This window comes from Macrosteles quadrilineatus, unplaced genomic scaffold (assembly GCF_028750875.1).
Source record: "Macrosteles quadrilineatus isolate MER2022 unplaced genomic scaffold, UCM_ALF_1.0 Scaffold_4__1_contigs__length_99947679, whole genome shotgun sequence".
Classification (NCBI taxonomy): Eukaryota; Metazoa; Arthropoda; class Insecta; order Hemiptera; family Cicadellidae; genus Macrosteles; species Macrosteles quadrilineatus.
In genome coordinates, this window is record NW_026542597.1 from 36,886,327 (window position 1) to 36,913,896 (window position 27,570).

Below are 27,570 nucleotides of genomic sequence, written 5' to 3' on the forward strand. Positions count from 1 at the left end.
ATCACATAAACATAAACGTTTGCTGGGAGAACTGACATGCCATATTCTGTACAGACGTAACGAATCTTTCATACTCACGCTATCCCTATACAATCGGATTTTTGATGAAACATAAAACTGTTTTGAGTTAGTATTACTCTATGTGAAATACATTAGAAAAGCAACATGTGAACTTACACAAGCGTTAGTTTCAGAATTATGTTTTTTTTTTACAGAAATATAAAATGTAGATGTAATAATATTTTGAAAAAAATATCAAATTAATTTTTGAAATCTTCTAACTATCGTGAAAATTAAAACCCCTTTAACCAGAAACTAACCTTAAATTGTCCCACGTTAGGGTAAAAAAATGAATGTGACTTTGAATGACACGCTCATAAACCAAAGATTATAGGCAGGGTAATCATACACAGTGAACGCGTATAATTAGTGCTGTGGCGCTGAGCATTATGGGTAGTAAACCAACAGATTTGCATATCCAACTTCCGCTCTGAACGCTGGCTTTATGACTTTGTCATCCAAACAACCCTATCAGTAATGTTTTAAAGTTTAAAACTGGACTCAGCTGCCATTGACCAAAGTTTTGTTGCACAACTATTTTTTATTTTTTATTTCCAAATGAAATATCTTAGCTTATTGGTTATATTGGTCACCTACTAAACATAATGTTACTGGTCCGATTACGAAAAATGTAACATTCTACTATACAATCAGAACTCGAACTTTATAATGTACTTTTTAGAAATTTCCCTTACTTAAATTCATTTGCTATTCTTGGTCATTATCGATGATATAATCCCAAAAAGATCCCAATGAGGCCATCCGTGACTTTCGTGAGAAGATAGACCGCCTGGAAGAGAGCGTGCGCAATACCACAGGACACGTCGTCGTGGGTGGGGATTTTAATGCTAGGGCTGTCGAGTGGGGAATGACCCTCACAAATTCCCGGGGCAAGTACATCCTGGACTTTGCTGCCAGAGCCGGACTCGTTGTCGTCAATGAGGGCAAAACGCCAACTTTCCGGCGCCCTGGGATGCGGGGAACGATCCCAGACATTACCCTTGCATCTGAGTCTCTTTTTCCAAGGATCAGAGCCTGGAGAGTCCTGGAGGATTACACGGCCAGTGACCACCAGTACATAATTTTTGACGTCCTGGATGGTCATCAGAGACAAGTGGCAGCGTTTCGTCAAGTGCCCGTTCGATGGAACATTAAAAAACTGGATGTGGCGAAATTCAATGGAGCCATCCTACGAAGAACGCCGGTGGTTCATCCTGCAACTGGCGTGCCTCACGCAGAGGCACCGCAGGAGATACCGGTGCAATAAGCGTCCTGTGTACTGGTGGACTGCCGAGATTGCGGAATTGCGTCGAGCGGCATTGAGGGCCAGAAGACTTGCTACCAGGGCTAGAGAACCCCTAGACAGACGGCGTAAGTCGGATGCTTATAGGGTGGCTAGGAGGTATCTTCGTCGAGCCATCAATCGGAGTAAACACAGTTGCTGGGATAAATTAAGGGACGATGTTGATTCCAACCCGTGGGGCCTGGGTTACAAACTTGTAACCAAGAAACTTGGAACCCGCTCTCCACCTTCCGTCATGGACAGGGTCACTATGGAGAGGATAGTCGAGTCCCTTTTCCCGGCTCACGCGTTGCGCCCACTGCGGGATCATGGAAGGGTGGACGACGTCCCACTTTTCAGCCCTGAAGAGCTGGTGGCGCCCGTCATATCCCTCAAGAACAACAAGGCTTCTGGTCCCGATGGGGTGCCCGGTGAAGTCCTCAAGAAGGTTTTGACTACCAACCCCTTGATCCTTTTGAGCATGTACAACGCCTGCCTGGTTGAAGAGGTTTTCCCCTTGTGCTGGAAGACAGCTAGGCTTGTGCTTGTTAGGAAGGGCAAGGGAGACTCAGATCTGCCATCCTCTTACAGACCTCTGTGTATGTTGGATACGGCTGGCAAAGTCCTCGAGAAATTGATCCGTTCCCGGCTAAATTCAGCCGTTGTCGCTGCGGGGGACCTCTCCCCTCGTCAGTATGGATTCAGGATGGGGCGATCAACGATTGATGCGATTGAGGAGGTGAAGCAAGCCGTGATGAGAGCTGAGGATTTTACCCACTACTCTCGCAGGGTTGTGCTGCTCGTAACGCTTGATGTGCGAAATGCATTTAATTCGGCGAGGTGGTGCGATATGCTGGATGCTCTGGAGAACACCTTCCACGTGCCGGCATACCTCATGCGCATCATAGAGGATTATCTCCGGTTTCGCCTCCTAACGTATGACACTGCGGAGGGCCCGCGGACGATGAGTGTCACTTCTGGTGCTGCCCAAGGTTCCATACTCGGCCCAGACCTCTGGAACGTCGCTTATGACAGCCTTCTGAGGTCTGAAATACCTGAGGAAACGGTCTTGGTTGGGTACGCAGACGACGTTGCAGCTTTGATAGCTGCACGTAGCGTTGAGCTGGCTCAGCTAAAGCTAAACCGAGTTATGCGTACCATAAACGCATGGATGGCAGACCACGGTCTTTCGCTTGCTCTGAGCAAAACCGAGATCGTGATTTTGACAAACAAACTGATTGACACCATCGTGCCGTTGAAGGTGGGAGCCGTCGAGGTTCAAACTGTTCGTTCTGCCAAGTATCTTGGGGTCATGGTAGACAGCAAGCTTAGCTGGCGGGATCAGATCTTCCGTACAGCGGACAAGGCCGCTAGGGTGGTTTCTTCTCTTAGCCGGTTGATGGCCAATGTCGGAGGGCCTCGGTCCAGTCGTAGAAGGCTGTTAATGTCTTCGGTCCAGTTCGTACTCTTGTACGGTGCGGAGGTGTGGGCAGACGCACTAAATAAGGAGGCATACAGGATGCGGCTCGCCCGAGTGCAGCGTCAGGCAGCACTGAGGGTAGCATCTGCCTACCGAACAGTGTCCGAGCCCGCCGTCCTGGTGATTGCTGGAGTCATCCCCGTCAAACTTTTGGCGGTGGAGAGAAAGGCAATTTACCGGCGCCGTGGGGAGGACGAGGCACGAACAGAGGAACGCACCCGCACCTACCAGCTGTGGCAGGAGGGCTGGGAACAGGAGACACGGGGACTCTGGACCAGGCGACTGATACAGCAAGTCCAACCTTGGGTTGATCGGCGGTACGGAGAGGTGGACTTCTACCTCACCCAATTTCTGACGGGACACGGCTTTTTCCGGTCGTACCTGTTCAGGATGGGCAAAGCCGTGTCACCCGACTGAATATACTGCCCAGTCATTCTCGATGACGTGGAACATAAATTTTTCCACTGCCAGCGCTGGGAAAGGCCCCGCCTGGAGGCTCAACAATTAATAGGACTGCTGTCGGTGGACACGGTCATACCGATTATGACGGAGGGTGAGGACAATTGGACCTGTGTGTCACATTATATCCAGGGTATTCTCCGCGCCAAGAAGATCGACCTTGACCGGGATGCGGTTGTAGGTCATTAAGAATCGAAATGCCAGAAACGGTGCGAGCCCTGAGGGCTTAGGTCACATGTTGGCCTGACTTGAAGCAATGTGACAAACAATTCCAGGTCTGTGTCCAACAGAGTAGAGGGGGTTTTTTAGTGAGTAGTCTGACAATTTTCAGGAGTCTCACACTACAGGCTGGCTACCTGTGTGCGTAAAAGCATTTTCCCTCCTCTCCCTAAAAAAAAAAAAAATTCCAAAAAGATATAATTTCTTTATAGACTAATCTGTCACTCATTTTGCTGATTAAATAGTTTAGTTACAGGACTTATGTCCTATTCTGCGTGGATGTCCTGTTCTGTACTAACTGATGATTTAAGTCTTACAATGTGTGAAACCGTTTTCTTAACTACTTACTTATGTCCCGTTAAACTTGAGCATGTGTCACAACGTATTTTACGCCCTCGTGATGAAATATACAATCAAATTATTTTTAATTTATTGAAATAAATAGCGGGAAAAAACTTTGAAATCTATATGATCGAAATTCATTGCTTTTAAAAGCGATAAAGCCTGTATGAGGAAAGAAATGAAAAAAAGTCTTTTACTCAGCAACATGCCTCCAGAAATGTATTTGTTGAGCTATAAAGCCATTTTTTTAAACAAGAAACATCTAACGAAGTTTACAAAGTGCAATCCACGTTTAATGTTAAAATTCACAATAAAGGATTTCATCAGCTTCATAGTGACAGTTATAATGTCATAATGGTCCAGAGGTTATAGGTATTACGCTTTATGTTCTGCATATAAATGACGTGTTTGTAGCACAGCGTGTTATAGATGATGACACCTATTTGTAAATTATTTCAACTAATTCGCCTGAATGTATTTAAAAATAATAACAATGCCATGAATATGTTTATAAAAACATGTAAATTCTAAAATATTTCTTAACTCCAAGTATTTTAGAAGACGGTAATCTCTAGGATTGGATACAAATGTTCAATCAGACTTTATATTTTTAATTTCCATTAGATTACACTACAAAATTCAAATTGTTGTCGCAATTCTATAATTTTAACTCTCATTTACTACGCTGTGTTGAGGTATATAACATTTAGTTTAAGATAATTAAAACAATGGATACTTGGAATATAAATTAAGTTATGTAGTTTAAGAATATGTAATGATTCAATCAGATGAATTGTGCAATTCGGATTGTACAGTTGAGCTGGCGTAATTTTCAAAATACCTCAACATTTCCGATACCACAAACATAATCTAGGACAAATGTTTGACATGATTTGGAAGTTAAAGAAAATTCCACACAGCAAACCTGCAAACAAAGCGTATTTCCATCATCATTGGCTTTTGACAGATATATTTCCTTAAAATTGTCAGATTTATTCCCAACTTCTAAAACATTGTGTTTGCCGCTACAGGAAATAGGCTGTATTAGTGTTTTAGTAAAATGTCAATAGTTTAAAATAAAATAATCTAATCTGCCAAGTATGTGAAATTCACTAAATGCGCTTGAATACAGCACGTGACATGGAGTACTTTCAGCTCAAGGTCATCGTGACGGTTATACATGTTTGCTGTGTCGTGACTCGCCTGTTTCTATAATGATTCACAGATGTTTAAGGAACAGGATCATCAAGGCCACGCGGATTGCACCAAAATAGACCAGTCCTAAACAGCTGTTGACTACTAGCAGTAGTGTCTAGTGTTTGTGTTGTGCAAGTCTGGCAGGATCTGGGTTGTCATGGTGAGTAGGCCATGTATGATCATAGGATTGATGTTGTATGCTGCATGTTAAGTTCTCATCCTGATAGGTAACTAAAGTATGTTTTGGATATCTTAGATTTTCACCCAAATACCAAATGTATCAAAGATGTTCAGGATTTGTTTCTAGATCAAATTATGTAATAATTTTATGTATTGGAAGAACTATGTTTGTGTATTATAGGGTACGTTTTATGATGGATTTTGGACTCTATGCAGAGGACAAGTAGTATTGGACTTAAAAAGTAATTTCTTTATTAATTTGAAATTTAAAAACATAAGATAAAACGTATACTAGAAAAGTGTTAATGTATATAAAATGCTGACATATTTCATTCAACTAGTTCCTAAAAACATAAATGCAACAGCGAGTGTTGTTTAATTGATGTGTCTTAATAAAATCCACAAAAAAAATCAACAAGAATCGCTCGCATATATAAAACCAATATGTAACACGATTCCACCTGTGTAGCAAATGTGTGCTTTATATGCAAAACATAAAGCGTAATACCTATAACCTTTGGGTAACAATTTGAACGTTTATGTCGCTATGAAGCGGATGAAATCCTTTATCATGAATTTTAACGTGAAATATTGAATCACGCGTTATAGGCTTTATATGAAGAGTAATCGCATGCAGGCGTATTGTATACATTGCACTTACTATGCATAATGTTTGATAAACAAGGATTCACCACATTTTCAATACGCTTTATTTAATTAATAATTTTAAATTTGGCATTTGATTGTAGTAATTTTTACCGAAACACATTTACTAAAAATGTCGGTTTAATAAAGTTTTTTTTTTCCTTTTTAGCTGCCTGATAGTGCTGTTCTGTTCCTGCGCATGCTTTAATAACTTGATAAATATGTATTTTTTGGTTTAAAAAAATTATTGATGACTATAACATAAATTTGCAAAAAAGTGATTATCTTATATCTGCTCATTGATTGCTAGACTATTTAATATAAATTATTGGTTGTGCTAAGAGTGAACGGTACTCGTAAAAAGTCTGTATATTGGGCTGGACAATCATCATTAGACCCAACAGGGAATGGAACGGTTGTAACTAGATTATTGGGTTGATGATGATTGGAGTGTACAATCGAACATGATCACAAACTACATTTGGTGATATCCGCCATCTTATTAGACTACAATAGTGAATGTAAGGACACAGTATAATAGTGCGATGTTGTGTTGATGTTAATTCCAAGCATTTTTCAAACAAAGATAACAAACACCACTTACAGAAAAATAACAATCATTCATTTCCTTGTGGAGATGAAACCTGAACAACACTAGACGACAATTAAATACCAAATGGTACATTTGACCTCTAGTCTAGTATATTCTAAGGCTACTGGAAAAAACTTGAAAAATTGTAGTTTTTGCAAACTACACTAACAAATCAATAAAAAAATGCATACAACTACAATTATTGAAAAAAAAACCAAGGCTATACGCTACCCAGTACCCCTGTATGGCCAATCACCGGAGAGTAGGTAGGCTAGATTTAATTTGGACTTATTATTCTTCAACACCAAGCTAACAGCTAAGATGAGGTTTGCTGTGATAACCTATCATTAGGTGATTTCCCTCAGATGTTAGGATGCTGCACAAATTACTCCAATGCATGGTAATAACAAATTATAATTTAATTCTTCTAAATAAACGAAAATCCTTTATAATCTTCCTTATAAATGATATCTAATATTACTATATCAGTAATTAAATGGCAACAGTCTTACTTGGTAAAATTCCTACGATTTGACTGGCTTAAATAGGCTGTGATTCCCAGTTCCTACGGACTATGACTGTTTCGAGTACAGTAGGCCTAATGCTTGAACTCGTCTGTAACAATTTCAAAAGAAATAATAACAGGTAAACTAAAGTAATACTAGTTTCACATAATTGAGGCAAACATAATTAATTTAAGGTGATTTTACAATAATTTATAAAATATTCTCAGAACATGTGCTTTTTCAATCCAAATGTAACATGAAAGTTGAGTATTTAATATTTGACATTTACAAAGTTATTAACTGACAGACAATCAAAAGAATATATATAATCATAGGTAAAAACATGGTAAACAAGATTATTAACAATACAATACCACATAAATCAATTTTCTTATTTTTAAAATGTTTTCTACTTACATTTTCACGAGTTTGTACAATTTTTAAGGGAATCAGCCAACTAAGAAAGATTTGAAGAAACAGCTCATTACAAAAATGACTTTAGTTAATTAACAGCTGTTCTCCAGTTCTGCCAACAAGGTGAAGTGTGATAACAGTCAAACTAGTTAGCCATTGATCATGATATTATATGTACATTATATATTCTGTGAATTAAAATAATTTAAATTTAATTAACATTTCCCTTACATCAGTATAAGGCATGTAAAACTAACTCAATCTACACTAAAACGATTTACATATAAACTACTAGCAGAGTACCCGTGCTTCGTACGGGGTTGGCAAATAAGTATAAAATAAGTATACTCCATCTTTGCGTTTGCAATGTGAGAAGATACGGTTTGAGAAAATTTTCTTCCTCAAATTCACGGTATGCTATAATATTACACATCTACCATAGCCATAATTTTCTATCACTGTGAAGTACACAATAGAGAAAGATAGATTATTAAAAATTTGCAAAATATCACAAATTATTCATGAAATTAAAAACATAAACATAACTGTAAACAATCCTACTTTGACAGTTCTCATTGCGTATCACAGTTTGTTGCTGCTTAGTTCAATTAAGCTGTTTTCGTAAATAATGAAAAAAAATAATAGTGCTGCACCCTGTTGGTAAATCTTATTAATTTTTAATGCTTTTGCATATCATAGTACTAACTCTTTTACTGTAGGCTAGTTGAAACAGCTGGCTAAATTCTTTAATTCCCTTTAAATAGGAATACTCAGAAGGTTAACATAGGGATCTGCAGAGCCACTGGGGCGAAGCCCGAAAGGATTTTTGAGATAAGAATATGCCTATATGTTAATCGGGAATGTGAGCTATCATAATGCCAAATTTCAGCCCAATCCGAACAGTATTTTTCGCGTTTACTTGTCACAAACATACATCCAAACTTTCTCATTTATAATATTAGTAGGATTAGCTGTAACAATAAACTACTTGTATAATAAATACACTTACAGTAAAAAAATAAGTACAGTTATTAACTACACTAAGATAATGCACAACAACAATTTAAAAACTATTTGTCTCATTTGTATACATATTAATTAACCCAACTTAACAAAATATGATAAACTGATAAACATTAGACTCCATAGATTAATGTAATCAGTTGATCGCCTATTCTCTAGTGCTAGTGCAGCGTCATCACATGGTCATTAATAGCTATTTACATTACAAGTGTAGTAAGAGCGTTTTTACATCACGCAGGTGAATGTTGTGCAACGAGCGGAAGCGAGTTGCATAATTCACCTAAGAGATGTAAACACGCTCTTGCGCAACGTGTAACGTACAAGATTTTACCTGACCCGACAATATACATGGGTTTACGTACAATATTTTTCATTATCCATTTCACTCATCGTCTAACAGTAACTACAAACAAAAGCTAGGTTAGGAAAATACTTTAAAGCATAACAATAACATTCAAGCGCACAGCTGATTTCTAGCTTTGAACGTCGATGCCTCCATAGAGGTATATTTTTTTAAGTTAAGCACTCAATGTTATTTAAATGGGTTTCATTACATCACCGAGTGAGTTTTTTTTACTTTACATCACTCGAGAAGTAAGGAAGTTGTATACATCACGGTATACATAGGTAAATATTCTGAACGTAACCTTCCTCTTATCTTGATGGTGTTTGTATAAATTGTTTTATTTGGATAACAATATTTTAATGTGTAATGTGTGGTTTTGACTATTCTATGATGAAGCAGTTGTATAAAATGAGTCATATAACGATATAGGCCTATAAGTAGTGAAAAACGGAAAAGTGTTGTAATATTGTTAAAAACGCTCGCCACAGTTCATTTTCACACCTTCTCAAATAATTTATCAGCTTTTTTTTCGATCTACAATAATTATTGTAGTGTACAATACCCCTAATAATACATAACAATATTAAAACTCCTGTTGTTTTAGAACAGCCACTTTTTTTCCTCTTCCTGGCTATCTGTGCCTCGGACTCCGCTCGTATCCTTGGCCTGCTGCCCATGTGGGCACGAAGTCACCACAGATTTCTACAGCCTGTGATGAGAGCCTTGGCAGAGGCTGGACATGACGTCACTGTCTACAGCCCCTTCCCCCTGGACAACCCCCCACCCAACTACACCGACGTCCATCTAGCGAACATCAAAACCGAGAGTGAAGAACGTAAGTCTAAAACTTGGTAGCCTAGTTTAAAAATCCTAGAGTGAAATATATGTTCAAGAGAGGCTTATCTTCTTTTCATGCATTTAGGTTGAACTCAGCTATCGCTTATGAGTTCTGGGTATGTTATGCATTTAAAAATCTTTGGCTAACGAACCAACACGGATTTTGGCTGTCGTCCAAATAGTTTGTTATGTATAGATCCATACGGAATATTATGCGATTATTTATGGCCGTGGACAATTGTTTGCAGTTTTAATAAATGTATATTATTAAGAAACAGACATTTTTAAGATACTGTAAAATTGCAATTCTTCAAATATTATTTATATGATACCTTATAATCCATGAACTAAATCACGTTCATGAAAGTTAATAGCAAAGAATGATACAAAACCTCTCGTCCATTTCTGTTCTCTTAAGCCTTAAAGCAAATGTATGGTTAGGTGAAAAACCTAGTAAAGGCTGAAAGCAATGATAGCAGCATACCCAAAATTTTACTTTTTGGTATACATAAGAAAATGCAATGTCTGTAAGAGCTCAATAATTATTCCTTTTACAACAATCCGAACTAATTTTGAGGTACTAACAAATCTTTTTCTCACCTCAGTCACCAACTGGTTTCTATTCCTGGCACAACAGCCTCACTACAAATGTTTCGACGCTATGCTTCAAATCTACGAGACGATGTATCGGGAGTTCATCGGGGACCCTAAGATAAAACAACTCCTCAAGTCAACAGAGAGGTTTGATCTGATCATAACCGAGGGCTTCTCAGGTCAAGAATACACACTCTTGCTTGCCCACAAGCTCAAAGTACCCACCATCGCTCTCCAAGCCTTCCCCACGAACCACGTCATCAACAGTCAAGCGGGGAATAGTCTCTCATTATCCTTCTCTCCTGGGGTATGTGCTCCTTTCTCTGACAAAATGACGTTCACTCAAAAGCTACTTAACTCATTCGCAACTTTGAGAGATTTGTACTACTATTACAACCGTCAGATTCATGGTTTAGAGGAAATGATGAGGAAAGATTTTCCTGACATGCCTTCGCTGGAGGAGATGAGCAAAGGTGTGGCGATGATGTTTGTAAACGATCACCTGACTGCAGACTACGCAATACCGAGGCCTCCGAACATCATACCTGTTGGAGGACTTCACATACAACCCACACAGCCTCTGCCTCAGGTAGCTAACAATACTGAATGGTTTAAGCAATTAAAATTAATTCAAATTTAATTAAATGTAACGGCCCCCCCTTTCTTTGATTTACTTTTTCAGTGTTTTACAATTACGATTTACTATTTGTTTACTTGATGAAATAATAACTGATTTGCTTAGGTTTACTGAGGGAGTATGTGTTCTAAAGTATAATAGTAAAATTTCGGTTACAGTGTTATGATTTTAATATGATATACTGTTCTATTATTAGGTGCTTCAATGATGTTTTTTGGGATTATTGTATTAAAAATAAAGTAATATTGCAAAAATGTTGGGTGAGATGCATATGAGCAAAACATAGTTTTTGCTCATGTGTCGTATTTTACAAAAAGATAAGAGGCCCATTTATTTCTTTTGGTTTCAACCAATCTAATTTTTCTTCAAATGTATCTCACCGAACCAGTCCGCAAATTTATTAAGAGGAATGTGAAGAAATATGGCCGTTAAATCTAAGCAATTTATTTTTCAAATAACACATATATTTCAAATTTATAATATGCCCAAATGGTTACGTTCAACATGGTTCAATACACACAATTAACTTTGATTATCGATATTGTTGATTTTTTTGCTACAAAGACAGCTAAGATTATAATAGTTAACGGTCAGATAATAAGTTGAAAAACTTAAAATATGTTTGTTTTAGCTACATTAACTAGGTAGGGCCAGTATTTTCTTCGTATTGAATTAAATATAATCAAACTTGAATTTATAGGATATTCAGAAGTTTGCAGACGACGCCAAAGACGGATTGATTCTCTTCAGTTTAGGAACGTATGTTCAAGACGAACTTCAACCCCAAGAGTACTTTGACATGTATAACAATGTGTTCAGAAGGCTGAAACAGAGGGTAATATGGAAAACCAGGAAGGAGAATATACTTGGACTGCCGAAAAACGTGATGACGTTATACTGGGCTCCACAACAAGATATTTTGGGTAAGTAATATGTAGGTAATTATTTGAAAAAAGAATATGATAAATTATACAAAATCGATCATAAAGTTATCATAAAAAAATTATTGTGTTTAAGGCTGTGTTTTTTTTTTTTTTTTTTTTTTTTTTTTTTTTTTTTTTTTTAACAAAGTTAGAAAGAATATGGGAAAACGTGTTGTTTTGTTCGTTAAGGATATGTTTTAATGTCAGGCTCTGGGGTTAAATTTAGACAATGACCTTTGCATAATTTATTGTTAACATTGATGGATATTCTGACTTGAATATTTGACATAACATAAGTTTCTCGGAACTTAAGAAGATTTAAATTGTGTAGGTTTGGCTGATTTAGATTAATGGATGAAGCTTCCAAATAATCACCAAATAACATAGAGTATACCGAATAGTAATAATGTCGTACCGTGGATATTGATATTTATCCACTTACCCTAAAAGGTATGGAAATGTCAAAAATGATTTTAATTTTTTATTTATTTATTTATTTTTATGATTGGCCAGTTCTTAAAACCTTGCAATTGCTCGTGCATATGGACGTGGACATGAGGGCTTGTGTATGCAACACAACCAGCAAAGCCAATGGTGATCCGATACAGCAGGATAATTATTAACTGTATGAAGATTAGGGGCGGCATTTGGGATTTAAACTTACGACGTTGATGTTTTAGAGCTTTAGTCTGTTAGACTCCTAACTGAGATAGTGACACTCTATCGTTATGTTTATCTACCTTATGGATAAAGCGTTGGAAGCTACTTATAAACAAGCGATTTTGCCAGCTTTTCAATCTTTTAACTGAAATTTTCTTCAGCGCATCCCAACTGTGTCCTGTTCATCACTCACGGAGGTCTTCACAGCCAACACGAGGCAATTCACTTCGGCGTCTGTGTCATCGGCATCCCTCAGTTCTTTGATCAGCACAGAAATGTCAAGTTTTTCGAAGAGCAAGGAGTAGGAGTCAAAATTGAAACTGAAGATCTCTCGGAAAAAACTATTTCCGCAGCTATAAGAAAGGTGCTAGACAATCCCAGGTAAGATCCCAATCATTGACTATATTTGGGAACCGGAGTTTTACAAACGGGTGTCGGGTAGATGGGGGGAATGCCGTCGGCCACCTCTTGGTGCGGAGATTTGCCAACGGTGGGGGCGGGAGAAAGAGTGTGTGAGGGAGGGAGAGAGTCAGGGTTGTCTACGCTTGAGGTTGACGACCAGGGTGATGACCGCGTTCATAGGAATGCAGCTATGCGCTCGTCGCAGTGGGAGGAAATGTATGAGGTTAGGTTAGGTTAGGTTACGTTAGGTTAGGTATTAGGCAGATTAATTACAGTAGCATCCTGGCTGGTTTGTCCACCCCTAGCGGAATCCACCCTCATGGTCATGTGTAATCTCTCTTTCTCCCCCTCCCCCTCTCGCGCCCAACCCCAACCGATGGCAAAACTCCGCAGTATGAGGAATTCGCGGATGAGGACCCTTTTAACCTTATACCCGTTGGCAAAACTCCTACACTCACTAAATTTCAAGTGCGATTAGGTCCAAAATCACCAAAGCAAAACACTTTATGCATCTATATCCATGGAAAGTATTTTCTCAGCTTTATCAGTGTGCTCAAAATTATATTTATATTACTAATTTATTTTTTATCCGAATAAGGGATAATATCTTTCAGCAATATAAACAATAATTAAAGTTGTATTATCATACTAATATTATAAATGTGAAAGTTTGGGTGTTTGTTTGTTTGAGTTCAATCACGCATTAACTACTGGTCGGATTGCGTTGAAATTTAGTATAATGATAGCTCACATTCCCGATTAACATATAGACATATTCTTACCTGAAAAATCCTTTCGGGCTCCACCCCAGCGGCTCTAGGGTTTCCCATGTTAACCTTATGAGTATTCATATTTAAAAAGGAATTAAATAATTTTGCCAGCTGTTTCAACTACACAATTTGTTTCTATGATATTCAATTGCATTAAAAGGTTATACGGTTTACCAACAGGGTGCAGCACCATTAGTTCTTTATACATGTATGACAACAGCTAATTTGAACCAAGCAGCAACAAAAACCTGAGTGTGAGAACTTTACTTCTTTCTATTGTTTAGGTAAAGTGGTAGAACATTATGGCTATGGTAGATGTTCTATATACTATAGTATACCGTAGATTATAGTAAACCAAATTTTCTCAAAACGTTTCTTCTCTCATTGCAAATGCAATGCAGGAGTATTTAACTACAATAAGCAATGTATACCAACCCCGTACAAAGGACGGGTACTCAGCTAGTTTTTACTATACTACACAGAAAGAATATTGCTGAGCATAAACTGAAAAGTATCAAAACAATAGTTGATACGAGGCGTCGAGAGGCCAAGGGAGATATGTGACTTTAAAAAAAATGTCATTGTATTTTTTTCATAGTCATAAAAAATAAAATAAAAATAAAAATAAATTCACTTACACCCCTTGGCTTCCAACTCTTAGGTGTTTAGTTTGGAGGCCAAGGGATATTAGTGAATTATTTGTTGAAATTCCACCCTTTTTTAACAAAACCCGTTACCATGACAACATTTTTTTAAAAGTCACATATCTCCCTTGGCCTCTCGACGCCTCAACATCTTTTACAGTTAGAGACAACCGCGGTATTCAAAAACCGGCTGATGTCTCCTGCGGAGTCTGTCGTGTTCTGGACGGAGTACTTGTTGAGACACGGCGGAGCTCCACATCTGAGGCCAGCCTCTACTAAGCTGCGATGGTATCAGCTGATACAGTTGTATACAATGGTTGACACTTCTTGTACAGTTACAGAGACAGAATGAAGAAGTTGTCCGCGGTATTCAGAGATCGGCCGATGTCTCCTGCGAAGTCTGTCGTGTTCTGGACGGAGTACGTGTTGAGGCACGGCGGAGCTCCACATCTGCGGCCAGCCTCTACTGAGCTGCGATGGTATCAGCTGATACTACTGGATGTATTATCATGTGTTTTAACAATTGTAATCCTCGTAGTTTTATTATTATTTGTTACAGTTAACTTTTTATACGCTCGTTTGTTTAGCAGTAATAGACAAGGTCCTTCTGTAAAGAAAAAGCTTAAATGAAATGAATTTTCAAAGACTCTTTATTATTTTTTCTGACTTAACTAATTCGGTGCCCATTAGTTAGAATTTCAGAGTTTTTGTTCATTTATTAGTTTCGATTGCCTAGCGTAAGTTGCTAGGCATGAGTAGGATTCCCAATTCTTGAGAATACTGTTCCTTGTTTTTGAGGGGTTGGTATGCAGGATGGTAAAATCATTGTTTGTAGGTTTTTCTGGGAGTAAATGCCATACGCTACAAGTTGAAATTCCAGCAACCCAAGGGTCAGCCACTTTTAAGTTGACTGCCATTTGACTTATAACGATTACATAGCTGATGATTACACCTGGGTTGCAATTTGGCATTTGGACTCTGGCAGTGTCTGAAGGTATTGACGTTAAAATTACAAAACATACCAACAGTTATCAATGTTCTCTAACAGCAATACATTGATGGCGAAGATTTGTTTAACGTATAGCACATTCTGGGCTCATTCTTTTTAAATTATAACCATTGTAGAATTATTGTTTCTAAATGGTGCAATATTTCTCACTTTTCGTTGTTTGGTGTCTCCTTTACAGTGGAGAACATTTAATAAGGTAATATACGTAATTAAATTTCACCACAGTGTAATGTTGAGGTTACAACAAACAGCGCTGTCAAATTAATTTGGTTCTCATCTCAACTTAATTGATCATAATTTTGCTTCAAGGTGACATTCATTATCAATTCAGCAATTTTAACAATCAAACACTGCACTTTAAAATAGTAAATTTTTCCATGTAAATTGTATGTAGCATATTTTTAAATCAATACAATGTCCAACACAATTATTATACATAGATTATTATAAATTTAAGTAAATTATTCATATATTTTGATGTTACAAAACTACTGTAATTGTATATGTATACGAAAGGTTGCAAAATTGTATATTTTAAAGTAGTCAAATGGCAAAACAGATTTTTTCTAAAAGGAATATGTTTTTTGACACTAAACCAAACATGGTTATTGCTAAACCTTCAGGTTAAAAATTATACCATAAACCCACAAAATTGATCTAATTACAAGACGTTTTATACTTTGTATTTCTTTCTGGTTCAAAACCCCTCTCTAACAAAGTACTACCAGGGAATCTTCAGAGGTCTGTGATATATGCCATGGAGTCCCCGCACGTCCTTGGTACCAAATAACTCACTAAAACAAACGGTCCTTCTTCAGAGGGGTCCACACGTTCTATAGTATAAAAAATGAAATATAAAAACATTATTAGAACATTCCATTTTTCCTTTCAGCAACCATCGCTGGTATATTGTATCATTGACTATACACAAAATTATAGTCACATTCTGTGTATAGTCAATTGTATGCATTTGTTGAATAAGTTTACTGATCAATGTTTTGTTTCTTTTAAAATACTTCACTATTTATCACAAAGTCATAGTTAACATTAGAAAACTTTACTTGAAAAATATACCACACTTTCCATATTCTGGATTTTACCCTCACCCCTTTATTAAGACAATCTTCTTGATTCTTTCGATGGCTGGTTATTACATATAAAAAAATTACCAGTACTAAAAATGAACAAGTATGACAAAACGCATCATTGATAAGACATAATTTTATTGTAGGTGACAAAACATGAAAAGGAAAACATCAACACACGGAAATTTAACTATACAAACTTCTAATAAAATGTGATGACAAACATTTAATTCGTCAACGAATAAAATTTAAAGTATGAAAAAATATTAACAATTACAAACAATGGGAAAATTGCAAAATAATTACAAGTATTATAACAAGAAAAATGATACTCTGGTAAATAAATAAAACCATACGTGGGTGTTTTACCGGTATCTATAAGTACTTTTTATATTTTTCATTTTCAAATTTTCAAACAAAACATGAGTGATAAATATAATAATATTTGTGCCATTTTGTAGAAAAAGGTAACTCGATTAACGAAAACTAAAAAGAGGATTTTTTAAATTCAAAAACCAAACTCCTTGAAACTATTATAATGCAAATTAGCATTATTTAAATTTCATTAATAAACAGTTAACATTTTTATGTTTTTTGGAAGAGCTTCAAGCAAGAAAAAATGTTCATATGTTAGTTTAAAAAAGGATCAAGTGACTGAATCATTTTTATCAGTACCTTGCATCATCAAGTCATTGTACTGTTAAATCTAAACGGGTCAAAAAATATTAGGTACTCTTTATTGGGAAAACCACGACAATTATATTGCAAAGGAACACATGGTAACCTATCTTCTTTCAATAAATTTTAATTACATAGAATTACATCTGGCCAACGTTTTTTATTTGACAACCTGCATATTCTACCAATAATTACAACTAAAAAGATACGATTTTGCTTTATAGAACAGCTACGTAGGGGGTAAATATTTGGTACTGTACAACTTTTATAACCCACACAACACCCTTGAGTACGTTTTTCTTGGATTCAACTTGTCTGAGATCAAACCCAAACTCCCTCCGCCGTCACAAAAATATCACGCGAGAATCAAATACTTACGAGATTGAGCTTTACGTTAAACTTATTCGTTTGTGGTTTCCTAGTTTAGGTATAAACTAAATAATAAAATGAAATCTTTCAATTAAAATGAAAAAAATCATTCAGTTGCAAAAGGTTAGTAAGTTAATTATTAAATGTTAAAATAAAGTATTTCCTGTTGAAAAAAGATTTTTACTACGAATTAATATTGAATTATGAATGAATTAATGTTATAATAAAGTTATGAATAAATCTCGTACTTATGATTAAATAAATGTAAAAAAGAAAATATGGGACGGATTACAATTACTTATGATTTCATTTTTGTTTGATTGTAAAATGTTTACCACAGAAACCCACTGTTGGTGGTTAAATACAACTTCATTTTCAACGTTCATTTTAACATAAAACTGACTACACCTAACTTTTAATAGAAATTAAAAATACGTTTTGGAATAAAAAAAAAACTCTTTTTAACTTCAACTCTTCATTGAAAATATAAATTAGAGTGTTAAAAGTATATGTTAAAGTGCACAGGCTGTAAATATAATTTCATCCTTTAAAGAATCATAAAAATGATTATATGAGTATTTGGGAATTATTATTGGTAGACTCAAAAATTATTATTTGCTATATGATTCTTTGAATATTGCTTATTAATATTCAGGCCGGTGTATATATTTATTATGCTATATAGGACTCGGTAAGGTAAACATGTAATACAATTATGGCACAACATGTGTTGGTGGTGGCGAAGTTATAAGTTAATTAGAGACTATACGTTGTCACATTAATTTGGTTCTCACCTTCAACTTTATTGATCATTATTGCTTGTAGGTGACAATCAAGTCAAACAAGACAACATGAATATTATAGCGACTTATTTATTAAGTTTTATAACTTAAGACATGTATTTTATGAAATACTGTAGTCATTGGTGAAACCCATTTTATTATGATCGAATGAACATTAATCGTTACTAAAATAATTTCTTAAATTCCCATGCTATTTTTTGGATACATCATAGAACCCAAATAAAATCAACTCGATTAATTCATAATTTAGTAATTTTTTTATGTATAAATTGCTTTTAAATATCAAAACGCCAGGTGTTTGACGTGATAAATTAAGCAGCAAAAATTTGCCTTACATGTTTATGGTTGTGTAATAAAATACTGCAACGATAATCTTTGTTCAAACAATCGATACATAGAAAAACTCTAGATGTTTATGAATTAAATATTACAAATACGACGATTCAGTTATATTTATATCTCTGTTAGTTAAACAAAATTTTGAACAGGAATAATTGAGTTACCAAACAGATTTGCAGCAAAGCAAATAAAATACACTCGGTGATTTCCTAGTTGCAGTAAATGAATTGAAATAGCTTGAGGCAAAACATATCATAGGTTAATAGTTAATTAAAATAAACTAATCATGTCATCAGATGTAATCAAATGTAGGTTTGTATTACCAAAATAGGATTTATTAATCATGATATTCTGTAGATGGCTAATGTTGAATTTTCAAATACTCTTTGTTTTAGGAGTTGTTATAAGGTAAATGTCATTCGATTTTTTTACCTCATCTGGATAATTCTATGATAATTTTTTTCAGCTCGTAGCAAATATTTCCTCTAGTTCCCTGTCAGTTTTATTTTGTTTTATAGAAATATTCTTTATATAATCACATGAATAAAAACTTGAAAATCAATTGCAAAACTACCAACCGTAAATTAAATAGTGACTTTTCTATTCACAATCCAGTTGTATGAAAACAAATATATCAAATCAGAGCCTCAGGAAATCGTTGAGTGAATAAGAAAGTAGGGACTCGGGTGACTATAAACTGTGACTTTACTGTCTGGAACTGTCATCTCTTTTATACCCTGGGCCTTTATTTTTATCGCTTCTCATCCATAAGAAATACTGTGAGACTTTGGGTGTAGAATTAGTATTTTTATTTTACTCGTCATTTACATAAGCTTTAACACTTTCACTTACAATTTATTTAAGTCACACAGAAATACTTTCCTAGCCATCCTAAAACCAAGATACCTACGAATATACATTAATTCATTAAATTGGTCTAAATCTAAATATATATATTCCCCCATGGGTGAACACAGTTATCTAAGCTTGTAAAGTATCTTCTATTACATTCGTACTTATTTATTGCAATAATAATATAAATCTCTTCTAAAGCTTTCTAATGGTTAAATACTAGATCCAGTTATACAGCTTTCGATAAATATACCTGGGTAAGTTTCATACACAGGACTAGAATGTGTTCCTTTTTTCAACATGCTTACCTTTAAAATACTATTGATATCAATATTATTGGATTTACATTTAGGGATGTTGTGTAAACAGTTTTGTTCTTTTTGTGTTACACCTGTAACAGGTAGATAAAGGAATATCATCGCACGTATTTCATTACACTCACGTAGGTAGTGTTTGAAATGGAAACCATAGCAACGCCATGATACAGTGATGTCAGTTTTGTTCAAAACTGCGTAAAATCTCATATTTGTATAGAGAGATGCCTGATTCAAAATAAAAAAGAACGTACTTCTGCTAAGACATAAGCAGAGTGTCCTGACGAACTTCTTGAAGCTTTTCTATTGAATCAATGTATGGTCAACTAACATTTTTGTGCCTATTCTAGCACTCTTTATTAACCTACCAATCATCCCAAGTAAAAAAAAAAAAAAAAAAAACTGAGAGTGTAAATAACTTCAACACTTGGACACATTTAAAAGCAAAACCCCATTAAAAGAGGGCACAGAGAAAATTAATTTATGTTTAAGATTATTTAAGAATGAGTTTAAGAAAATTAAAAATGTTAGGATGGGTAACGTACGGTACTTAAGTATTAAAAAGGTAAGAGCTTCAAATTAGGAGATTAGTTTATTTTCTTCTTTGACTTAATACTTTTAACTGTGAACACATTTAATAACCTCTTAGCCAATGTATATACTAGAATCATTACTGTGCTTATTACAAAGATGACAGTTATTATTAAATCCAGTAGTATTAGCTGATACCATCGCAGCTCAGTAGAGGCTGGCCTCAGATGTGGAGCTCCGCCGTGTCTCAACACGTACTCCGTCCAGAACACGACAGACTCCGCAGGAGACATCGGCCGATCTCTGAATACCGCGGACAACTTCTTCATGTTGTCTCTGTAACTGTACAAGAAGTGTCAACTATTGTATACAAATGTATAAGCTGATACCATCGAAGCTCAGTAGAGGCTGGCCTCAGATGTGGAGCTCCGCCGTGTCTCAACACGTACTCCGTCCAGAACACGACAGACTCCGCAGGAGACATCGGCCGATCTCTGAATACCGCGGACAACTTCTTCATGTTGTCTCTGTAACTGTACAAGAAGTGTCAACTATTGTATACAAATGTATAAGCTGATACCATCGAAGCTCAGTAGAGGCTGGCCTCAGATGTGGAGCTCCGCCGTGTCTCAACACGTACTCCGTCCAGAACACGACAGACTCCGCAGGAGACATCGGCCGATCTCTGAATACCGCGGACAACTTCTTCATGTTGTCTCTACAACTGTACAAGAAGTGTCAACTATTGTATACAACTGTATAAGCTGATACCATCGCAGCTCAGTAGAGGCTGGCCTCAGATGCGGAGCTCCGCCGTGTCTCAACACGTACTCCGTCCAGAACACGACAGACTCCGCAGGAGACATCGGCCGATCTCTGAATACCGTGGACAACTTCTTCATGTTGTCTCTGTAACTGTGCAAGGGATGTTAACTAATAGCATATGTTGTTGCTGTTGCAAATTTGTTAAGGAATATAGTAGTGATTTTCTAGACCTCATCTGCAAATAGCGTTGAACTAGATACTATCCATGGTTCTTGTGACTTGGCTTTAACTCTGATGATAAGTTGATCCTACAGTAACACAGCTATTTTTCTTGTTTTACAGTTGTATATGCAAGTTGGTCGTAACTTAGCTGTAATTTTTAAAAGTGTATTTATATGTTTAAGGTTAACTATACACTACTGCTATTTTTTTTATTCAAAAGTTGAAGCAGTTTACAGGAAGAAACAAAATAACTGCAATCTGCTAGTTTAGAATCAAAATACAGCTATACCCACTCAACGATTTCTCAACAAAATGTATTACAACATTCCATAAAAATTTCAACAGCTTAACTTTTACAACGGTTGGAAACCTACCTTCTTTTGCCAAGAACCTCTCGTATCGCGGCTGACATGGTTTCCCCTGATACATCCGTCCTAGCTATCTTCACTCCGACCCCTTTTTGGACGTAAAACTCTGAGTTCTGGTGTTGGTCGTAGAACTGAGCAATGGAAACAACGGGAACGCCAAAGTGGAGAGCTTCCACTTTACTGAGCTGACCCCCATGGGTTATAAATAACACACATTTTGGGTGGCCTAAAACATTGAATATTGGTTATGGTAGAAAATATAAAGGCTTGTCTTTTGGTTGGTACATAAATCTCACTTATCACTTGCTGGATAGGTAAACCTACACATATGTGTGCTCCAAAACATCAGGTTACATTAATGTCACATTGATTAAGAATTTCCCTACACAAACCAAATGTTTGTCACCTGAATGAAGGCAAAGGATACCATATTTTTAAATCATAATAGACAAGAGTAATAAAGCCTCTTCTTTTCGGGTTGTCAACCTCCGGAGCTTTAGTCCGGTTTAAGATTTACAGCACCTTTAACTTAACAGATGGACAGATATCGTGGTCAGAGGCTTTCGAATTTTCATTGATGTCTGAGAAAGAGAAGCTGCAATTTGGGATGTTTACACTAGAAACAGAGAAAACGTTAAACACTTGTGTGTAATGTATTGTTAACCTTTATAGGCTCTTTCGTGATGTACAAATGTAAGGTAGAAAGCCAGCTATCCCTAAAAGTAGTTGACTTACAAATTTTCTTCAGCATGAAGGAAAAACAACACTATCATTGGAACATTAAAATACTTAGAGTTTCTTTTGAAGTTATAACTAGTTCATGCCAGTCATACATCAATGGAGTTAAATATAGGGCCCAACCAGTTGTCCTTGTTAAAAGTAAATTAATTTTACCTTATTACACATTAACGGTAGCTGAAATAAATCTATACTTATTTTTCTGAAACGTTATAATTTGATTCTAAAACAGTCGTTTGGTGGCTTCATTCAACCTTGCATTTGCACGTCCACGTGTGCCACAGAGGTGTGTGCTTAGAACGAATCCAAAAAACAGGTGAGTACAAGGGTGATCTGTGCTGATAAAAATTAGTATGTACCCGGATCCTAATCCAATGCATCACTGCTTTGGATCCGAAGTCCGTTGCGCTACCGACTCACCTATTGGGAAGAAACATCCACTTTATAGAATTATAAATGATCTAAGGATTTTTTTCATAAGACAAATTATATATTTTCAAGCAATTTATATTTACCCAAAATGTCTTGTTGTGGAGCCCATTTCACAGTCATTACGTTGGGTGGCAACCCTTGTATTCCCTCTTTCCTTGTTTTCCATAGTACCCTCTGTTTCAGCTTACTGAAGACTTGGTTGTGCATATCGAAATATTCCTTAGGCTGGAGTTCATCCAAAACATATGTTCCAAGACTGTAGAAAATAACACCATCCGTTGCTTCGTCCATAAACCTTTGAATGTCCTGAAAAAAAGTAAACATTATTTTTTTCAAGCTACAATATTGTTAAATGCCCTGAAATTATGTCTTGGTAAAACCGTAAAATGATGGTATGATTTAGGGTTTTAAATGAAGCTAACTTTAATTATGTTTTTGTATAAACTTTTAAGCTTGAATTGTTATTGACATGTAAGTATCATTATAAGAATACAAAATCTTAGTTAAATTTAAATATTAATTTGTTTTGGTTGAATGTTGTTCTGGTGAACGACTATATTGTTTATCATATTAAAATCAAAGTATTTTTGCAGAGTCAAGGTTCTGCTTATAGCTAGTATCAATGTAGCCCAATGATTGCAAACAAAGATTTCCCACATTCGAAGTAGTAAAATAGTTCTTATCTTTCCTCATTATCAACACCTTATAAGTCAAGAGCGTTATTCGTGGTCTAGTATAACAGTCTCACCTTTGGCAATGGTTTTGGTGGTGCAATATGCAACCCAGCAACAGGTATCATGTTGGGTGTTCTCGGGTGAGCGTACTCCGCTGTCAAATGATCATTGATAAACATCAACGACACTGAACCTGCCAACTCTGCCACTGAAGGAGCGTCAGGGAGGTCCTGCCTCATCAACGCCTCTAGATTGGGGATGTAGTAATTATAATGGTAGTAAAGTCCTCTCACGCTGGCGAAAACATTCAACAGTCTCTCTACAAACGTCATCTTGTTGGAGAAAACTGTGCAAGTATCCGGGATGTGACTCAGGGATAACGAATTCCCTAGGAAACTGTTTGCTATGTTGTTAGTAGGGAACGCTTGAATTCCGATGACTGGCGCGTTGAACTTCTTTGACAAAATAAGAGTGAACTCCTGACCGGTAAAGGTTTCTGTTAGTATCAAGTCAAATTTTTCGTTTGAGTTGTAGAGTTGTTTTATCTTCTCATCGCCCATGACTTCCTGGTAGAAGTTGTAGGAGAACTCCCACTGCAGGTCCAAGCACTTCCAGAATGGAAATTCAGTGATGGTTTGAATAAACTTTTGCACTGAAATAAGAGTTAAGGTAAGTGCACAAACTACTTGTAAATACTCTTAGTAGTAAAACATAAAATTTAAAGTTTTCTTCAATAAACGAAACTACGCACTAAATGTAGCCACGCTGATTTATACATATTTGGTCAACTATAGATAATAATATTCAAGGGCATAAAAAGATTCTATGAAAGCCGAAAAATGGCGTGGGATCACAAAGTGGGAAGTTATAGTCAATGAACCATCCAAAGTCACGGATTTACCCGGGCAAAATGCTTATGCTTCACAACTGTATGATCAGTCATCCAACTAGACAAGCTTTAAACACCTAGCCTCGTGTATTTATGTCACTTATAGCTCTATACGTATGCATTTTCTTTTAGTAGCATAAACAATGTTATAAACTACACAACAAACTCCACTTTGGTCTTCGATACTAATCGATCTTCCTCGAATCCCCACCAGTAGAAGGTTTCAAACAATCTTGGGGTTTCAACGTCGGGATTCTTCATTTGTATTTTGATTCGTGACGTTCTTGGTTTCATCAGCCGTCAGCTCAAGTCTTCACTAACCAATGCTTATCTAATGACGGACTTGAATCATCATCTTATTTAAGCGAAGTTACGTTTCCTTTCCAGTTCTTATAGCCTATGATTACTGTGAATACGATGACAAAGCTGATCTGTAAAACTTCGTAATCCAATTTCGAACTACCTACTGTGAACTGAACACCTACTAACTCTAGTGCGACTCTTTGTACTCCAGTATGAAAATTTGTACTTTTTTACACTAAAGTAGTAGTATATCGTAACTGCAAAATCTACCACCTTATCTCTGCACAAGTCTACTATTGCTTACTTAATCTCTACACTCATATCTATCAATACTCTATTTTTTTTTTCTGAATGGCTATACTCTGCAACGAAATTTAAATAAATAATAAAGTGCAGTAGTTAGTCCTTTCAGTATAGTTTACCACCACTCTGTAATATTTTATATTACAGTACATACTGCCTAATTATTCTAGGTTATGGTAACTTACTATCTTCACTCTGGTCCACCACTTGCACGTTACTGACTAGAACGTGGGTCAGGTTCGCTGGCTGGTCGTCCAACAGTGTAGGAAACGGACTGTAGAGGACAACTTCATGCCCAGCACGGGCCAACGTTATGGCCACTGGCTGCATAAACCTGTGATGGCTCTTGGCTCCTATAGGCAATAGTGCCAAGATTCTGGCAGTATTGACAGTATACACCACCATAAGGAGTGTTGTGAGCAAAATCACAGCGTTTATTGTCTGAAAACAGTCAATATTAGTAAATGTTTACGATGGAAATAGGTAAAAATAATAACGAACATTCTGAATACGGAAAAGTTTTCATACTGAGCTAATTATCAATTAAATTTTCAATTTTTTACTTATTCACAACGAAAACTTGATCTTATGACTTGCAGCAAGTAATTAGCTTGTGATTTTTTTATATAAAGTTTTTATGTGCATTAATCTCAGAGCTTTATGGGTTATCATAACCCATTTAAAGCCCTGTATTGAACCCGGAAATACGCGTATTCAGGATGCGCATAGAGTTAGGTATACTTATCAACAAGGTAATACTTATTGTGCAATGGAAAATTAATAGTTAAGTTATGAGAGCTTTCCTTGATTTTTAAACTTGTTATCTTTCAAGAGTTATTGTGCAATACTTAAGCCGAGGTTGAATTTTGAGAGCTGTCGTTTATAATCGTCGTAGGTAAAATGTTAATTTAACTAAACCAAACAGTTAGACTGAGCTAACACATTAACTGGATAAAAATATAGTTATTACAGTATATAGAAATGTAAAACTGATTGGGAAAAACCGCTCAAATTACTCTACGTAAAAATTTTCTAATTATTAATTCTAGTATAACGTGTAAATTAAATGTTGGTTTATGTATGTTTAACACTTTTTTATATGAATGTGTTTTGCTTTTTACTTTTATAATAATATAATTTAGTGAAATTAGGTCGTACAACCAAAACACCGTATATTTGACCTGCAACAGCGATTCTTGAGCAGTAAGAGACTTGTTCGTATTATTTGTGCCAGTATCAACTATAAACTTAGTGTATTTTAGAATACAGATGAAATATATAATTTTAAATTTGGTTAAATTTGGCTTAAACATGTTTGTTAATATATTCACAGTAATGTGATGCATTATGTTATTAACTATCATGATGTTTTATGTTTACTTTGTTTCTCAGTCTATTCCGGTACTCACCATTTTATTGTGGAACCTGCTAGCCGTCACAGCTGGCCACACAACACCTGTGGCAATGTGTTATCAGCTCTTGCCACGTTATGTGACAATGGAGTATTATCTCACTCTTACTAATCCTATCTCATTGCCAAAGTCACTCTTATCTTGCTCTCAACTTGGGGACTCTACATGTAGGAACTGAAGTAAGCTCTGTAGGCTAAGATCGATGTGTAGTTGATTGAAAGTTTCATCAGGAAAATTTCTTTTTGAAGGTTGTATCTTTAAAGTGAAAAATATGGTTGAACTGAAACAAAATAGTTACGTGTGAATATCTGTACTGTTAATATCCTGTAAAAAATCTATCAAAAAACATATAATAGAAATTCAATAACACTAGATATCTTACAACGACAGTTTAAAGAAGAACAAATCTTAGCTTGCCTTTTTCGTAGCGCTTTTTTAACCGGATAAGATTATCCGGGATATAGAAAGTATTGTAAAGAGAGGATATTGAACATAAAGTGTTTTTTTTTCAACAAGTGTAAATAATTATTAAAAAGACAAATCTTCTATCTTTCTTTCATGCAAGGTTACGTTTGAGTCTCCCCACGATATTTTCAAAATATTTACTTTCATTTAAATAACCTAAATTTGCACTTGATCAAGACTTTTTACATTATATGAATTTAGTTAGTTTTTGCTACACAGCTGTTTCAGTTAAACCATTAACTGTAGGTAAGGTTAAAGAGGATACAACTTTTGTAATTTTAAACATTGTTAAAAATTGTTTTTATTTGTGTTAGGTTTTAGTCTGATTCATACAATGTATCTGACGACTTACATTGACTGTAATATTGACTGAAAGATATAAAAAATAATTAATGGTACAAGAGTAGCCTATATACCATAAGAAGTAGTCTCGTATATTACCTGGTTAATTGTAAAACAATGTCGTATGTATGATGATAAAGTAATTTATCGATCAATTGGTGGTCTCCTGGTACAGTAATAGACATGAACTTATAATTAATATTTCTATTGCATTGGATACTAAAAGCTCTCTATAGTAATACGATCAGGAATAACTACTGTTTTAGTTGAGGATAAGGGGAATTTAACCTACATTTAAACTTAAAATTATTCCCTTTCCTCCGTTACATTATCATCTTCAGGTAATAACATTTATCTTAGACCTTTCTATTGACCCTAAAACTCCAACAACAGACTTTATAATGTAAATTGTTTCTTTACATGTTAGACATTGATCATAATGGTGTTTCAACCTACTTTTCCAAG

The 27,570-nt window shown here is 35.8% G+C and overlaps 2 protein-coding genes across 2 annotated transcripts; one reads left to right on the forward strand and one right to left on the reverse strand.

Annotated features, from left to right (window-relative positions):
• Positions 1-2,683: 2,683 nt before the first annotated feature.
• LOC128992852 (UDP-glycosyltransferase UGT5-like) lies at positions 2,684-17,254 on the forward strand. The gene is made up of 7 exons (XM_054416595.1): positions 2,684-3,237; positions 5,176-5,199; positions 9,350-9,580; positions 10,188-10,765; positions 11,514-11,736; positions 12,558-12,777; positions 14,548-17,254. Exons 1-7 carry the CDS (start codon positions 2,742-2,744, stop codon positions 14,840-14,842), a joined length of 2,067 nt encoding a protein of 688 aa, XP_054272570.1. The 5' UTR covers positions 2,684-2,741; the 3' UTR covers positions 14,843-17,254.
• A 2,980-nt stretch (positions 17,255-20,234) lies between these two features.
• LOC128992853 (UDP-glycosyltransferase UGT5-like) lies at positions 20,235-26,566 on the reverse strand. Its single transcript, XM_054416596.1, has 7 exons — positions 26,296-26,566; positions 25,072-25,327; positions 23,466-24,043; positions 22,801-23,023; positions 21,554-21,773; positions 20,915-21,107; positions 20,235-20,548 (listed from the first exon to the last, which is right to left on the reverse strand). The coding sequence occupies exons 1-7, from the start codon at positions 26,296-26,298 to the stop codon at positions 20,249-20,251; spliced, it is 1,773 nt and encodes a 590-aa protein (XP_054272571.1). The 5' UTR covers positions 26,299-26,566; the 3' UTR covers positions 20,235-20,248.
• Between the last annotated feature and the right edge of the window lie 1,004 nt (positions 26,567-27,570).

Excerpts from the sequence above, each read along its gene's own strand:
- LOC128992853 (XM_054416596.1), bottom strand. Across the intron at positions 24,044-25,071 it reads GGTGGACCAGAGTGAAGATA|TGCAAAAGTTTATTCAAACC; the intron begins GTAAGTTACCAT and ends CTCTTATTTCAG. Across the intron at positions 21,108-21,553 it reads GAGGTTCTTGGCAAAAGAAG|TTACAGAGACAACATGAAGA; the intron begins GTAGGTTTCCAA and ends TCCCTTGCACAG.
- LOC128992852 (XM_054416595.1), top strand. The coding sequence starts at position 2,742 with ATGGCCAATGTCGGAGGGCCTCGGTCCAGTCGTAGAAGGCTGTTAATG. Across the intron at positions 3,238-5,175 it reads CAAAGCCGTGTCACCCGACT|TCTGGCAGGATCTGGGTTGT; the intron begins GAATATACTGCC and ends GTGTTGTGCAAG. Across the intron at positions 12,778-14,547 it reads AAGGTGCTAGACAATCCCAG|TTACAGAGACAGAATGAAGA; the intron begins GTAAGATCCCAA and ends CTTCTTGTACAG.